Raw genomic sequence first — 16,327 nt, forward strand, 5'->3', positions numbered from 1 at the left:
ATCGCGAGCAACACAATGGACAAGGATTCGACGAAAGAGCGAAATCCGCGGACGGGTTTCGTTTCGAGGATCCCTTCTCTTTCGAATAAATTACGATAAATGTATCGTTTCAAAATTTTTCGTTTCCGATTACGACACGAATCGTTTCATCTTCGTCTCGTCATGTTCGAACAACACCGATGTCGATGTCGAACAACCGCGATTCTTCAATCAACGCGCGTGGATTACTTTCTCGGTTTATTATACATTTTATTTCCCCGCGAATGCACGCACAACTATTTACCAATACACCCCTCTTTATTAATCCGTCGGAATATTGTTTATACACGTCGATATATATTCGGGACCCATTTATGGAACATTTACGAAGGAGAGGGGGGAGGGGGGGGAGGGAAAAAAGAGAGATGATCGAAATTGAAATTTTAATGCACTGCCGAAAAACGAGGTGACGAGCGAGAGGATCTCTTTGTAACGCGCAAAACGGTCATTAAACCGATGCGGAGAGTCTATCAAAAGTTCCATGCATAGATTATACCACCGTTTCTTTGTAATGCGGGGATCAATTCGGCGACTCGAGAGGGCAGGGGAGGGGAGAGGAGGGAGGGGGGGAAAAAAAGGGAAAAAAAAGGAAAAAATAGTTGGTCGGAACATCCCGCCGGCGGGGTTTTCGAAACTCCTTTTTACCGTGCGGCGAAACGGCGTGCATGGGGGAAAAAATAACAGTGGTCGGCCCGGATAAATACCACGGTGCGAGCCGTGAACGGGTCGAAAATGTATTAAATCCGGGGCCGGCCCACGCGAGTCGGAAGGCCCTCTGAATCATCGTGAAATTGATGATTAAAGCACCACGGCCACCACCCGGTCAAAGTAGCGCGGCCCGATTCGACCAACGCGGGCAAACGCGATTCCTCCTCCCGTGGATGGAAACGAACGATGAAAAGGGGCGCAAGGGAAAGCGCGCCGACGCCTTAATAATAACGCGGGCGGCGCAACATCCGCGAAATGGCCATTTTTCGTGTTCCCTCGTAGTTTGTTCCCTCTGAAATTACGTTTACCCTGAGCTGCGCGGTGATTCGATTCGCGCGCGTGCAACAAGGACGATCCCCGACAAGGTAGAAAGGACACGTCGACACCGTGACACGAACCGACCGACGCCGGCGAAATAGAGAACGTGCACGTTGTTGAGAAATTATTCCATTTTTCTACGATCTTTCTTTTCCTTCCTCCCCCCCTCCGCCCCCTTCTCTCTTTCGTAATCGTTCGTCGTAATTTATATATTTCGTGTTTCAATAAATCGGGGAAAGTTTTGAAAAGAAGAGGGAAGAAGATACTTTTCGGAGGGGGGCGAGAATGGAGAAATCGAGATTGTGTCGATATAACGGGAACAACCCGTTTCGATCCCCCGGTTTTCTTCCCTCGTAACATGGTAATCTACGTGCACGTGGCCAATTACACCAAGTAACCAGAAGTTGGCCGGGTCGGGCAACTGTCGATACACGCCACTCGAATCACGACAAATTGACGTGGCCGGAACCCTTGCAAAGTCAACGGGAATCCCGCCCTTTCGCTTCGCCATCGATCGTCCTCGTCCTGTCAGCCGCGCGAATTAATCCTTCCCTTCGCCAAAACGGCCAAACTCTTTCCCTTTAACTTCCTTTCCGCGCGTGTTCGTCCGTGGGGGGGGGCGGGAAGGGGGGAATAATTCTCGACCCAAATTGTTGCTGCGTGTTTGTTCGACGAACGAGAGGAGAAGAAAAAGACAGAAAGAAAGAAAAATTGTTCGAGGTTGATAGAAATTTCGATGAAAAGCAGAGGTTAATCCTTCGAGATAGCGTGTCGGACCGATAACAGGGCTCTCCACCTGCGCAACGGCAATGTTCCGCGCAACAATGGGCCGTGCACTCGGCTTCAATGGCTCGTCCCCCGATCGAGATTAAACCGTGCGCGCGCTTTAACCGATTCCAAGGCGGATCTTCGCGCGTGCGAAAAGGAAGCGGGCGAAAAGGCTCGACGAAAGAACGAAATTGGAGCTCGACGAGCTTTGCGTTCGATCGCGGCGCGCGCTCATCGTCGAATGTACACACGAATGTCGCGGGAAAGATTGGAATATTTATAAACACGGTAATATTACGCGCTCGAGATATAGATATGTAACGAAATACGACATTATTTACATTTCGAACGAATTGCCGAGAGAACGGATATTAAAATTTAATTGTGTAATATAATAAATTATATGTTATAACAAATTATATTGACAAAACTTGATTTCGCGAGACTGTACATTTATATTAAAATCGGTGGATGGAATATAAAAAATTGTTAAAAAACCGTTCGAAGAATTTTCTAATTCATTAATTAATTAATCGATTGTTGTATTATCGCGTTGATCCCAATATTTATATTCGCTCGATGATTTTTTTTAAAAATTCGAGAAAACCTTTCCACCGCGTCGATATTTAATTTAATTATTGCTTAAAATTATTGTTTAAAAAAAGGGGGGAAGAGAGAAATTGATTTTAAAGAAATAAAGCATCAATGGCATTAATTCGATAATTGGATCATTAAGTCAGGCGTACCTCCGTCATCGATCGGTTCGTTACAGCCCCCCTTCGTTCCCTCCCTTTCTTCGCGTCAATAAGATTTTTTCAGCAACGTTAAAAATAGAATTTCTCGTGCGTTTCCCCGTCTAGTATGGTAAAACGGAGTAAAATGCCGCGTTTAATTCGTCGATTTATTTTTAATGAAACGATTCCGTTCCAAGAGAGCTGGTAAGCTGCTTTCGCCGTTAAGACGATTACGGTTCGTTTTCAAATCAAACGATCCACGCGAATAACGAATGTCTTTGGGATTAAAATCGCGAGCGAAAACATCTTTGAAGCTAACTAAAGATTCGGCAATAAGTAGAAAATTCCTTTCCCTCACGCGTCATCGTGCTCACGGATACGCTTTCTCGTTCCATTGTGTCCTTACTTTGCAAGAGGGCAAAGCTTTAAAAGTCCCTCGCGAATCCCCCCCTCTCGTAATAAGATACCCTGTAACGAACAAGTCTTTTGTGAAGTAAAAGTTTAAACGTAAAATTTCTCTCGAAAGTTTACCATTTCGTGGGACCTACTTTCGTTTGCTCGAATGCGCTCACACGGGATAAAGTGTCGTGTTTTACGGCAATCGTCAATTTCGAATTTCGTTTCATATTATATACGACCAATTTTTATATACGTCGAAATTAAAAAAATAATTAAAAAAAAAAAAAAAAAAAAAGAATACAATTACGATCGATCGATTCGATTCAAATTTCATTCAACACTGTGACCCGATTTTTACGCATCGAAACGAATTAGAAATCAGAGAGGAAAAGAAAGATATACCGTGAATATCGTTCAGGAAAATTTGCAACGTGTTTCGCAGTCCAGGAATTCTAATTTTCTGCATGATACTCGTATCTCTGTACATACACTCCGTGGTACCATTAACACGAAATAATCGACGCACGACGTTGCGAGTACAAGTTCATCTGTCCTACCACGAACGCATACTGCGCTTTTAGAAACTACTGCAAACCTCTGTTTCTACTAACTCAATGTCCTGTTGTAATTTGCTAACACGAGTATCTCGTGAGTATCGAACATCTGTTGTTACTAACATCCTCCCGATACGCTATCGCGTTTGGAAATAACAAAATAAAATAAAACAAAAATCCAATATATCATGCTGCCTCCAATATGATGAAAATACGTTCTCTTAATTGTAAATATATATATATATATATATATATATATATATATATATATATATATATATATATATCTTGGAAAAAATTTTCCACAATTTGTAATGGAAAGGAAAAAAAAATATATATATATATATATAGAAACTCGAAACGTAATGAAACATTTTTTCAAGATCTCGTCATCGTGGTTCGCTTCTCATCGACGCCATTGATTCTCGTTTCAAAGAAATTCATCCCATCGAATCTTCTTTCGTGACTTGTTATTGCCCTCTTGGGTGACATTCTTTTGCTCATTCGTGACGATTGCAGGTGCAATTATCGTAATTCCTGTTCGGTGGACGTGCGCAGCGACATTTTCGAAGAAGATCCGTGTCCCGGAACCGGAAAGTACATCGAGGCGCAGTACTATTGCCTAGGTTGGTGCACACATATTCTTTTCGACCGTCCAATCGTCACTTCCTTCGTCGACGAAAGTTTTACGGGTTCACGATTTTTCCAAGTTTTCTTCTCAACGACGACGAGAATGATGACGACGACGAGACGACGACAACGACGACGACGATGACGATAATAATGATAATACGATAACGAGGAAGAAAATAAATTTCGAGAATCATTGAATTATTCATATCATTCGTATCGTCGCCGTTGGAGAAAGGCGTGAACCTTGGAGCGAGAAAGAATGCGACGAATGGCGACAAAGTTCGTCGAAAAAGTCTCTCCCAATAATCCCTCCCCTCCCTTCTTTACCTCGAGCATCCGTAATGACGATAAGAGAAAAGGGACAGGATCCATGGTTCAGTACACTTTAGGTAAGGGTGTACGTAGTACGTAGTCATGTTAACCGACCAATCGCAAACCAGGTGCAACGACCAGCAGAACTGCAGCATTGTTGCATCCACGCTGCAATTCGGCGATCCCTGTCCCAACACGCACAAGTACCTCGAGGCGCATTATCGTTGCCTGTCCGGTAAGTAAGACTCCGCCATTTTTGTACGCGCCCCTTCCCCTCGTAATATCTCTGTATCGTTTATTCTACGAACGGGTCTTCCGTAGATACCGGGGAACAATCTCGCATAGGCGCCGACATCCTTTTCCAAATATCAATTCTTCGCAGCAGATCGAAAGTCGAAAGAATTATACATTTATTACGAGATTGTTAACAATTAATAATCGATTTACGTTTTTCTTTTCTCCGTTCAACAAGTGTATTAATAATAATTATTCTTCAATTCCAATCCAAATTGCGTACTTTCGAAATTCGAATTAGTTTGTAATTGTATTCGTTACGTTGTGCGTTGTATTCTGTTAACGATTCGTATCGTGAATTCCTTTCGAAGAGAATTTTTTCTACCTTTAAAAAGAATCTGTAGACAACAGATTCGTTTCGTATCGCGTAAAACTAACTAAAACTATTTCTTCTTGTTGCAATACTCGTCCATTGCGCGAAAATTCAAAAGTTCCGCGTTTCATTTCTATTTTTTTTTTCTTTTTCTAATAGAATTCCAGGAAATCGGGATCGAAATAAGCATCTCTCGAGAATCTCGTTTTCCAGCGGAAAAAAAAGCTCTCGATATTCGCTCTTTTTTTTTTTTTTAACCGCGGTTACGTCTCGAGCGGGTGAAAAAAAAAGCGATTCAACTGACCGCGAGAATCGATTAGAATTTCCCGAAGTCGGCGCTTATGATTCACGTTGCCCACGTAACTGCGAGCCCGTGTCCCGATAAAGATCTCTTCCAGCGGCTTGCATCGGCTATGCACTCTCGAGACAGACGGAGTATAAAGTGGAGAGGAAAAGAAAAGATGGCAAAGAGGGAAGGGGAGGGGTTGGAGGAGTTGGCGAAGACGTGATCTTCGCGATCGAGAAATCGATCGTGGGGATCGGTAACGCGGCGGAGAATGCGGCTGCACGTCCAATCCCTCTCTGACGTGTTTCGTATCGTAATGAAACTCTTCTACGACCTTAATAAGAACAAACGCGGCAAATGTGGAAAGAGAGGAAGGGAAGCGGGGAGGGAAAGATTGCTGCAAGCGAGCCAACGATCGATCGAACGATCGATCGTTCGTTACGCTCAATGATTCCGCGAATCGAGTGTGACGAAATGGCGATGATTCCAATTCGCTTTACTGCGCGAATCCTTCGATTAATTTCCCTCCCCGATCGATCATTAAGCACGCTCGTAATTCGTATATCGACTTCACCCGTGTATTCGTAAATTTGATTTCGTTCGGAATCATCGACATCTAACTTTTTCGATTCGCGAAGAAAAAATTCGCGTCGCGATCCTTCGAAAAATTCGGCTCCCTTTTTCACCCACTGAAAAAAATCCGTCTTTCTTTCATTCCCGTCGACTTTCACACGCGCTTCCATGGTGACTTCCTTGTACCCTGCCGCATTTGTTTGAACATTTTACGATGCACAAACAGACTCGAATCCGCGGCTTCCTTCCTTTCGACGTTTCACACTTATTCCGGTTACGACCTGTACCGAAACCACACCGGGCCGACACAATCACTTATTGGACCATAAACTGTCAACAACCACTCTTCCTCTCCCACCTTTCCTCCCCTGTTCGCAACGCCTCGTCTGATCGATATCCAGGGAGAGGGAGGAAGGGAGGGGGCTCGATAGATCGGTCCAACCGACGTATATCGAAGAGGGATCCCCCCGTTGGTAGCCCCGATACCGAGAGAAGAAAGCCCTCTCTCTCTCTCTCCACATCTCCGTTACTCCGTCTCTCGACGCGCATACGGCCGTCTTTCTCCCGCGTAAACCGACTATCGTAAACGGACATCGGCAACGTCCGGTATTTTACCTTATCGCCAACCCCTTCGGCCAATAAAGATGACCTCTATAGAGATAGTGCCGCGAAATACGCGGACCATCCCGTTCAGGGATTAACTGCCGTCGCCATCTTGGGTTAAAGATCGTTCTCTCCTCTTAGGCCAGATATAGTCACGATATCGGAATCCGAGGGTAGGCTAATCCTGTCGTCTCGTTTCGACTCGACTCGCCCCCAGCCAGATATTCGTCGTTTTCGGGGATATTTCTGTCCACGATCGATACACCGCGTGACCGATTGTTCCATTGAAGCAACGAGTGCCAGAGGAGGATTGTGCTCGTCCGTTATGGAACGTATATATATATATATATTCGAGATACGACGAGGGAATCCCGAAATGGGCACGGGACAATCGTATGGAGAGATACAATTGTCGGTTTCTGGAACCAACTGGATCCATTCCATTCTTCTCTCGGTATCATCGTCGAATCGGTGATATCGATGGCGTCCAATAATAATAATCGTGATATTAGAGATAACGCGATAAATTATTCGATATTCCATGTTGTTTAATCGCGCGATACCGTGTTAATAAGTCTATAAATAATAAAGTATATATTGAATATTCGTCCAAGTGATTCGTCGCGATCGTTATCGTCACGATTAATTCCTCTTGTCCGAAGGTTTAACGAAAGTCAAAAAAATAGAAAGAAAAAGAAAAAAAGAAAGGTGAGCTCGAATCGACGAGATTAAAGAGGTTTTCATCGTGACGGGGCGATTCGACGGGAAACAAGTAACGAGCGTTAGTTTCTGGCCAAAGAGAGAGAGAGAGAGAGAGAGAGAGAGAGAGAGAGAGAGAGAGAGAGAGAAAACGAGAGATCAACGAGAGATCGATCCTTACCATCCACGTGCAACTGCAACGATCGTTTAAAATATCCGTCGACGACGGATAGCTAGCTCATCTACCTCACCCTCGGCGTCCTCGAATTACTTTCCTTTTTAATTATACTCGACGTTCGAATCCGATAAGCTCGTGGACGAGCTCTCAGGATTTTCGAGAGTAACCCCCCCCCCCCCTGGCGAAAGTTAGCGAGCCTCTCTTTCGGTTTCCGTCCACGCTTTCGCCCCCTGTTTCGTTTCTCGCCCTTCTTTGGCGCGCGTTCACCTCCACGAATTAAAACACCAACACTTGCAGCGGCAACGACCACGACAACGTCCCGTCCGAGTCCTCCGTGGTTCATGACTTCTCAGCCGAGCGTTTGGAGCACGGCTAAGCCGACTGTCAGGCCTCCCTCGAGGATTACGACACCCTCGGCTCAGCAACCGCCGCAGCCACCAGCACCGTCCACCCCGGCGCTCCCGATAACCACCACTCCAAGGTCGGTACACTTTAAACACGAATTAAATACGAAATGTCTGATGCTTTTCAACGTGTATCCTTTCCACTCTATTTAGTTTTTCCAACTTTCAAACTTTCCGCTTCGAAATATTGTTCCTTCGCTATTCGGAGGGGGAGGAAAAATTGGAAAAATGTCCGTGATAATTTTCATCGGTACTATCGGGCGAAAGATACATCGCCGCGTGGATGATATTTTTCCCAAATTGAAGCGTGAAATAATAAAGATATTTCCACGTAGCCGTGCGTACGTGGCCGTGCGTAACTTTGTCACCGGTTCGGAACGATACAGGATCTCTCCTTGTGTGTTAGTTGGAAAAACAAAGTTGTGTCGAAATGTTCCATTAAAAGTGGAAATTGCGTTACGTTCCTCCTCGGTCGGGGAAGGAAATATTTTCGTTAGTTAGATGCATCGAGTTTCAAAGTGACGAACGACCGTTCCGTTTCACAGTCCCACGTCGACGAGGTCGCCGCTCGATATGGAGGTCGAACTGGACCAAGACTTAATATCTCCTGCCAATGTTCCGTCTGCGAATGCACCGGCCATGCCTCCGATCGTTCCTGAGACCACTCAACCCACGACCACGTCGACCTTTGCCCCTTGGAGAACGAGTCGAAGGACCACTGGTAAGTTCTCCTTGAGTGTGTTTGATCGAGATCTTCTTCTAAACGAGGGAACAGCGCCACGTTGATGGCGTTTTACGCGAACTGTGTATCGTTTATTCTATATCGCCCAAATCGGTGCTCCAGAAGTCGAAGGTTTGACGGACAAAGCTAATTTGCTCCCCCATTCCATTATCGTTGTGTTCGATCGAAGATATTGAATTAATTATTTATTATTCGATCGACTATAAATGAATAATATACATCTTGCAACGATCTATCCATTCATGCGTGCGGGGTAATTCGAAACATCTCTACTCGATTACGGTCGACACGGTTCGCTCGAGGGCTTGTCAGCTGTCAATTACAGTTACACGATCCGAACCGAAAGGGTTAATGTTCAAAAGACAGCCGCCAGAACACCGCCAGAGAGAGTTTCGAGTAGGGCTAGGGATAGGGCTTGAAACGAAACTCGATGAACGAAGAATATCCCGAAAATCTGAATATCCGAATCGATATACCGATTCTTTCTTCTTTTCGACACGTTTCCCGGCCAAATTCGTATTCCCGGGAGATGTAAATGCAACCGCGTATTATTAAAGTACCGGTATACCATCGAGACTAGCGCCTCGTGTATAAATCGTATCGAGGCAAACCTTCGACTTCGATATAACTCTCGCCAACTCCGCGTAACAATCGGTGCAAAAGATTAAAGCACCCGTGGGTATCCAAAATTCCATTTCGCAGACCCGATACGATGTTGCGCGCGAGCTAAGCCCCCGAGTCCGCCGAGGATCGGACACTAGAATCACATTAAAGCCGCGCCATTAACTAAAGCCGGGTAAACGGGGCAACTAACGCTCGTAACTAACTCAAATATTGCAGTGCCGAGTACCTTATACCCGGAGTCGAGCTCGAACGGGCAATGGTACGACTACGGCAGACAAGTGTGTCCCCCGGTGATAGCCAGGAACCTGTCGTGGAACACGACCAGGGCGGGCGATGTCGCTGTCCAGAGTTGTCCAGGCGGTGCAAACGGTTTGGCGCGTTGGAGATGCCTGGCCAGGGGAGACACCGCCTTCTGGCACAGGGACAGCCCGGATCTGAGCGAGTGCCGCTCCGTTTGGCTCACCACGCTCGAGAACAGGGTGACGGAAGGCGACGTGATCCTTGGAATCAGCCGTGAACTGTCCCAAGTGACCAACAACAGCAGAGGGCTTTACGGTGGCGACATGATGATCACGACGAAGATCATCAAGAACATGGCGGAGAAGATGGCGCAGGATATAAGAACGTATCAGGACGCGAATCAGAGGGAAGTGAGCGTGACCGAGCTGCTCCAAGGTGTCGTGAGGACGGGTAGCAACCTGCTGGACAAGGCGCAAATGGCGTCGTGGAAGGATCTGAGCCATCAGGAGCAGATGAGAGTCGCGACCTCTTTATTGATCGGCCTCGAGGAGAACGCGTTTTTGCTCGCCGACACGTTGATGCACGAGAAAACGATCACTCACGAGGGAAGGAACATACGTGAGTACTCTATACTTTTACTCGAATAGAACGCAAGGGATACGTTAGATCTCTGGGAAATTAGATCTCGCGAGTTTCACCATTCGTGGCGAAACATAATTGGGAATTCGAGACGGGCATCTCCGGAATTAGTCTTCGGAATTATCATCGTACAACCGCGCGTACACACGCGATATTTGAATGGTAAAAATTACCCACCAACTAATTTAGATCGTCCGATAGAGAAAGAGAGAGAAAGAGGGACACTTTGTGACTCTGTAAAAAGGAGTGGCGAATGGGATAACGAATTAACGTTGAGTCGTCTAGCACAATGGACATGCAATCGTAGGTCCGACTTTGGGATCGGGTCGCGTAAATCTAGATCGCTTATCTTCGCGGAATGCGACGCTGGTAATATCCGGCGTGGATAAAACAAAGATCCAAACCCATCGTAATTCTCTGCTATCTTGGCTGGATAATGTTGTAACCCGAGCTTTACCTCTCTCCCTCCCTGCCCTGTTGTATTAGCACAACAAAACACCGAGAAAATTACGAGCAATTTGATTTACTTCCTGGAAGTAACGTGGCGCGCGCGGTCGTGATTGAGGCTGGGAGCATGTTTCTGCGCCGCGGTCGAACCAAGTGGTAGCACCAACATTAGATCCGCACGTGATAAATAGGATAACAGTAAAGGGGTAAAAAAGAAGATGGATTTGATGAGCGACAGCCGGCCGGATGCCATGTAACATAATATTCCCCTAACTGACCGTGCTCTTTCTTCCGTGCTAACAGAAAAGTAACTACTATCGCCGGCTAGCCTCCAATTTTTTTCTTGTCGGCCGTGCCGTCACGTTTATGACTGATCGAATGGGGAATACGATGGCGATGAGAGGAACGCCGACCAAGGAAAAAATGGCGGGCAGAAAGATAAAGGCGGGTTTTTAGTTTTGTTGTTCATGTTCGAGAAGACGAATCGAAACTTTATAGTCGTGGGATTGTTGTCGAACGTTCGGTTAACTCTATCCAGAGATACGCTATCCCTTCGAGGGATATAAATTTTATTCCAATAATGCAATACGCGCTTGGACGGATGTATTTCCACGAATTTATTACGTTCGAATATTTAAAATCGATGAACAAAGGCGGAGAGATTATTACAGAATGATCGAGATATATAATCTGAGCGAGAAAAGAATCAGCGAATTCTTCGGTTGGATCGATAATAGCAATTCCACCTATTCCATCACTTAACGCTTGATATTATCCACGATATATATATATATATAAATAATATTTTTCTCGAAACAGTGATGGAAGTACGCGTGTTGGATGCACGAAACATCGGTGACGATTTAGAGATATTCCCGACAGAGGCAGCTCAACAGAGGTGGACAGCCTCGAACGATCGTGTCGAGTTAACTAGAGGAGCTTTGCTAGAGAACAGCGAGGGTGGCATTGTCCGTTTGGTCTTCATGGCCTTTGACAGGCTTGAGGAGATCTTGCAGCCGCAAGCCGAGGTGTCATCGTTGGTCATGAACGACGAGCAGCAACCATTACCGAAAAGGAACACGACCAGGCTTCTAAATAGCAAAGTGATCTCCGCGTCTTTAGGCAAAGGAAGGCATATTCAGCTTAACGAGCCTGTCAGGGTCTATTTCAAGCATTTATCTATAGAGAACGTTACCAATCCGACTTGTGTATTCTGGGATTACATCTTAAGGTGATTAAACAGTTTTTTTTTTTTTTTCTAATTATTAACGCGCGTTCCCGAGATTCGTTTCATTGAATACGATATTTTTAACGTAATCGATATTTTTAATTTGCAGCGCTTGGTCAGAGGAGGGTTGCGAAATACGGAAAACCAACGAGACTCACACGGTGTGCGAGTGCAATCATCTTACAAATTTTGCCGTTCTAATGGACGTTCACGCTGTCAGATTGGACATAGCTCACCAGGTCGCGTTGCAAATCATCACCTATATCGGTTGTATCATTTCCGTCGTTTGCCTGGTTCTGGCAATTCTGACCTTTCAATTATTTCGTGGATTGAAGGTAATTTAATAGCCACGATACCATCGAATTTTTGCATCATGATCGAATTTCCAATCTTGCCATATCTTCCAGTCGGACAGGACAACGATCCACAAGAATCTCTGCGTGTGCCTGTTGATCGCGGAAATTTTATTCGTTTGCGGAATCGGGCAAACGAACCAGAGAATTGTCTGCGGTATCGTCGCTGGATTATTGCATTTCTTTTTCCTTTGCGCATTCGCCTGGATGTTCCTCGAAGGTACCTATATACTCTATCCGTAATATTATTCCGTAAATATTATCATCCGTTGTATCCGCCGTTTATCGAATTCTAGAACGACGAGCAACAAATAAGATTTTACTTTGAAATTTCTTGCAGGGTTCCAATTATACGTGATGCTGATCGAGGTGTTCGAAGCGGAAAAATCAAGGCTGCGCTGGTATTATCTGATCGCCTACGGTGCTCCATTACTGGTCGTGGCCATTTCTTGTATAATCGATCCTCTCAGTTACGGAACCGATCGATATTGCTGGTTACGAGCGGACAACTACTTTATCTTCAGCTTCGTTGGACCAGTGATACTCGTTATACTGGTAAGATTCGCGAGGAGGGCAAGAGAAACGCACGAGGCAAATTGTTGCATTGATAATTTTTAAAGCATCGAGCGTTCGTTTCGTTTCGATGAAAAGTAAATCCGTATCAATATATATGCTCGATACAAAAGTTGTCATCTGATTTTCTTATCAGGCGAACTTGGTATTTCTTTCGATGGCGATTTATATGATGTGCCGACACGCGAACACAACCGTAGCGATGAAGAGTAAGGAGCACTCGCGATTGGCCAGCGCAAGGTAAGCGTGAAAATTTCGGGTTTGTTAAATAAATATGATGCGTAACGAGAAATTTGTATATATATATATATATATATATTATTATTATTATGTATCTCTATATTAAAAATGATCGATCGAGTCCGTCCGTTGATTTACGTTCGAAATAATGAATATCCTATTCGTCGAGTAGAATTTACATATATATATATAAAGTGTTTGTATGGTGCTTTCGGTTCACGTTCGCAAGCTTTACTTGCTTAAACAGTGTCTCCCGAAAGAGAGTCTTTTATTGTCACGCATCTTTTTGGCGACCATGCTGAATTCTTTTCGTTTCTAATTCTTTAAGTTTCTATTGAGTTACTGTGTTGGAATGACCGCAAGATTTCCGTTCGTTCGACACACCACTTGTATTGCTGTGTAAATCTTAGGTAATATATCTATATAAATATGATTATATACATAGATATGATTATATTTATATATATATATTTATTATATACAACATGTATCTATGATTTGACGCTCGTTAAAATGCATATATACGTGATTACAATTATAAATATACGCCGTCACAGTCGAGTCATGCTTTATCGAAAAATTGGACGCACGAACAATCGAACGAGTACGATGATAATTAGCTTGCGCTCTATGTTTTTTTTTTTTTTTTTTTTGTGATTTAAATGAAACGAGCAAAAAATATATCGAATGAAGAGAGAGAGAGAGAGAGAGAGAGAAAGAGGGAGAGAAAGGGGGGAGAGAGAGAGAGAGAGAGAGAGAGAGAAAGAGAGAGAGAAACAGTAATAACGACAGGGTGTTAACTTGATAAATTTCTGGAATATATGGAAATGTTGGTGATGGTAGTTAAATTCTCCTGCAAACTCGACTCGTTTTATTATCGAAGCTGCTTTTATTATTAGTAAAAAAAAAAAAAAAAACTTGTCTCTTCCCTCTATGATTTTTTCTGTTCTTTTTTTTTTTTTTTTTTTTACCTTTTTGTATTTCATTTTCATTGTCTTTTTTTTTTTCTTAACAATTTGATTAAATTGTTGTCTGATGAACATTCTTCCATTGCGTATATTAATAACGCAACGATGAAGAAAGAAAGAAAGAATAGTAACACGAATCGAGTATTGCATCAGAAGGATTATAAGTTGTTTTTTTTTTCTTTTTTTTTTTTTTTTTTTTTTTTTGTTATAATAATCAATTAATTGAAATGGTGCCGGAACAATCACCTAACTTTGCTGTCTTGTTTCATTTTTGTATTAAATCTTCTACCCACTTCTGTCTACACTGTTCTACATTCTTCTGCATGGCGTGGTTGGTTGGTAGTGGAAAGGAAGAGAATGCTCTTCCCAACAAATTGCAAGCGCACTTGTAAGATATTTACCAATTTTTATTATTACTCACCTCTCGTTCATTCACCATAACATCATTCAATTCACACTACTAATCGTCGTTATCCGTGCCTTTTAATTTCATCATTTAACACATTCACTGTTTTCATCCATTCATCTTGGCGTTTTCATTCAATGCTACCAGTAATTAATACATTACTGTTTCTTTATCTTTATTATTATTATCATATATATATATGTTTTTTTTTTTTTTTTTTTTTTTTTTTTTACTTTTATTTCATTTCTTGCGAATGTAGAAGGTAGAACATAGTAGTTTGTACGCGAATAAGAGTTCACAACATGCTGATCATATATCAGAATTCATAATCGATGCGACTCACTGGAATCGCAAATGTCATTATTATATACATATATATATATATATGTGTGTATATATATGTGTGTGTTATTCCATATTTATTAAACGAGAGCCTGAGCAATTTGCAATTACCAAGCAGCTTACTTAGCAAAGTGTCTTCGTGATAATATGCTTGACAGAGAGCACACACACACACACACACACACACACACACACACGACGATCGCACACATACACACATGACGACGATCGATATTCTCCGAACTCCTCTTAGTTACGTCACGCCGTTTGCCTTTCCTCTGAGTACATAACGACGATTTAAACCGCATGCCGTATTTACCCCTTTAGTTTCGGGTGTAAACGCCTGATTTGAGAGTAGCTTAGCGAATACGCGCGAGATTAGAAGTAACAAACACCTGCCTACTATATACCTGTGTAGTTCGCGCATCCTCGATTCTCCTTCCCTTCGTAGATCGTAGTCCTCGTAGATCGTTACCAGCGAATCAAGAAGTAGAGAGAGAGAGAGAGAGAGAGAGAGAGAAAAATAGAAAAAAAAAAGAAAAGGGAAAAGAAACGAGAGAAAGAGAGAGAGAGAGAGAGAGAGAGGGAAAGTGTATACGGAGGATATACACACGACGAAAAGAGAGAAAAAAAAAAAAAAAAGAAGAAGAAGAGAAGTAAGAGAGAAGTAGTAAGGGTGTGTGCGATGCTTATAGGAACGCCAACCGCTTCGAAAGTACCCGAGAACATTAACGATGCTAATGCTTTGTTGGAGAGTGGTATACACGACAACGTGCACGCGTGTAGAAACGAGCAACATTAGTACAAGTTAGCGTCGCGTAGCTCGAAATGTTGCGTGCACTGTTGGGTGCATAACCGTCGTACCTTGATAATCTTTCGTGTTCTCGCCGCTCCATTTCGATAAGAACGTGACAAATGTAGCATTGGAATTATTAGAATTAAAGTCACACCATCATCCATCATTTAGCACGTTAACCTTAATTCTTTCGATGGCACGAGATCGTAAAAAGATCGTTTCCTTTCACCCCCCCCCCAACCCCTTCATCTTCCTCTCCCCGTTTTCTCTTCGTTTCTCTTCCATTCGCATTATTTATCTTTTTTTTTTTTTTTTTTTTTTTATACTATTTGTTATACTATGTTACCCGTCCATACCCGCCCCTTCTCTCCCCCCCCTCTCGCCCCTCATACGAGGACCTAACACAGCTATCTCTCGTTCTTCACGATCCTTTAAGCATCGCTCGCAATTATTTTGTTCCCACCTGATTTTTCTTTTTTCTTTTTTCTTCGACGCGATTGATCAAATGATATTTTATTATTAATTATCAATAGGGCATGGCTGAGAGGAGCGATCGTCCTTGTCTTTCTGCTGGGACTCACCTGGACCTTCGGCCTTCTCTACTTGAACCAAGAATCCGTAGCGATGGCGTACATCTTCACCATATTGAATAGCCTGCAGGGGCTGTTTATCTTTGTGTTCCATTGCGTTCAGAACGAGAAGGTAAGGGAATACGTCGGGGTCCAAACGTCCACGTTACTTTAAAAAAAAAAAAAAAAAAAAAAAGAAAAAAAAAGAGAAAAAAAAAAAGGAAATCTATGCCGCCGGTGTTGTTGAAACCGCGTTTCGACGCGTTAGAACACCTCGTTCAATCATCCTTCATTCTTTCATCTTTTCTCCATCTCGTTAATGAGAATTCGCGTGGCATCCTAATT

General features: G+C 43.3%; 1 protein-coding gene across 3 annotated transcripts in view; it reads left to right on the plus strand.

The window, feature by feature from the left end:
* LOC100864217 (Calcium-independent receptor for alpha-latrotoxin) overlaps positions 1-16,327 on the plus strand; it is a 366,602-nt gene that overhangs the window by 334,535 nt on the left and 15,740 nt on the right. For 2 of the 3 annotated variants that reach the window (XM_086912102.1, XM_086912104.1), the window contains 11 exons: positions 4,594-4,700; positions 7,709-7,892; positions 8,361-8,536; positions 9,398-10,039; positions 11,327-11,738; positions 11,845-12,070; positions 12,143-12,308; positions 12,429-12,643; positions 12,798-12,901; positions 14,213-14,257; positions 15,947-16,115. In XM_086912102.1, coding sequence (XP_086768228.1) covers positions 4,594-4,700; positions 7,709-7,892; positions 8,361-8,536; positions 9,398-10,039; positions 11,327-11,738; positions 11,845-12,070; positions 12,143-12,308; positions 12,429-12,643; positions 12,798-12,901; positions 14,213-14,257; positions 15,947-16,115 — 2,446 coding nt within the window. Of the gene's footprint in view, positions 1-4,039; positions 4,147-4,593; positions 4,701-7,708; positions 7,893-8,360; positions 8,537-9,397; positions 10,040-11,326; positions 11,739-11,844; positions 12,071-12,142; positions 12,309-12,428; positions 12,644-12,797; positions 12,902-14,212; positions 14,258-15,946; positions 16,116-16,327 lie in introns of all 3 variants that reach the window. The other variant, XM_086912103.1, reaches the window with a different exon arrangement.

This window comes from Apis florea, unplaced genomic scaffold, assembly GCF_048593485.1.
Source record: "Apis florea isolate Af1SG1 unplaced genomic scaffold, ASM4859348v1 contig_3367_pilon, whole genome shotgun sequence".
Lineage (NCBI taxonomy): Eukaryota > Metazoa > Arthropoda > Insecta > Hymenoptera > Apidae > Apis > Apis florea.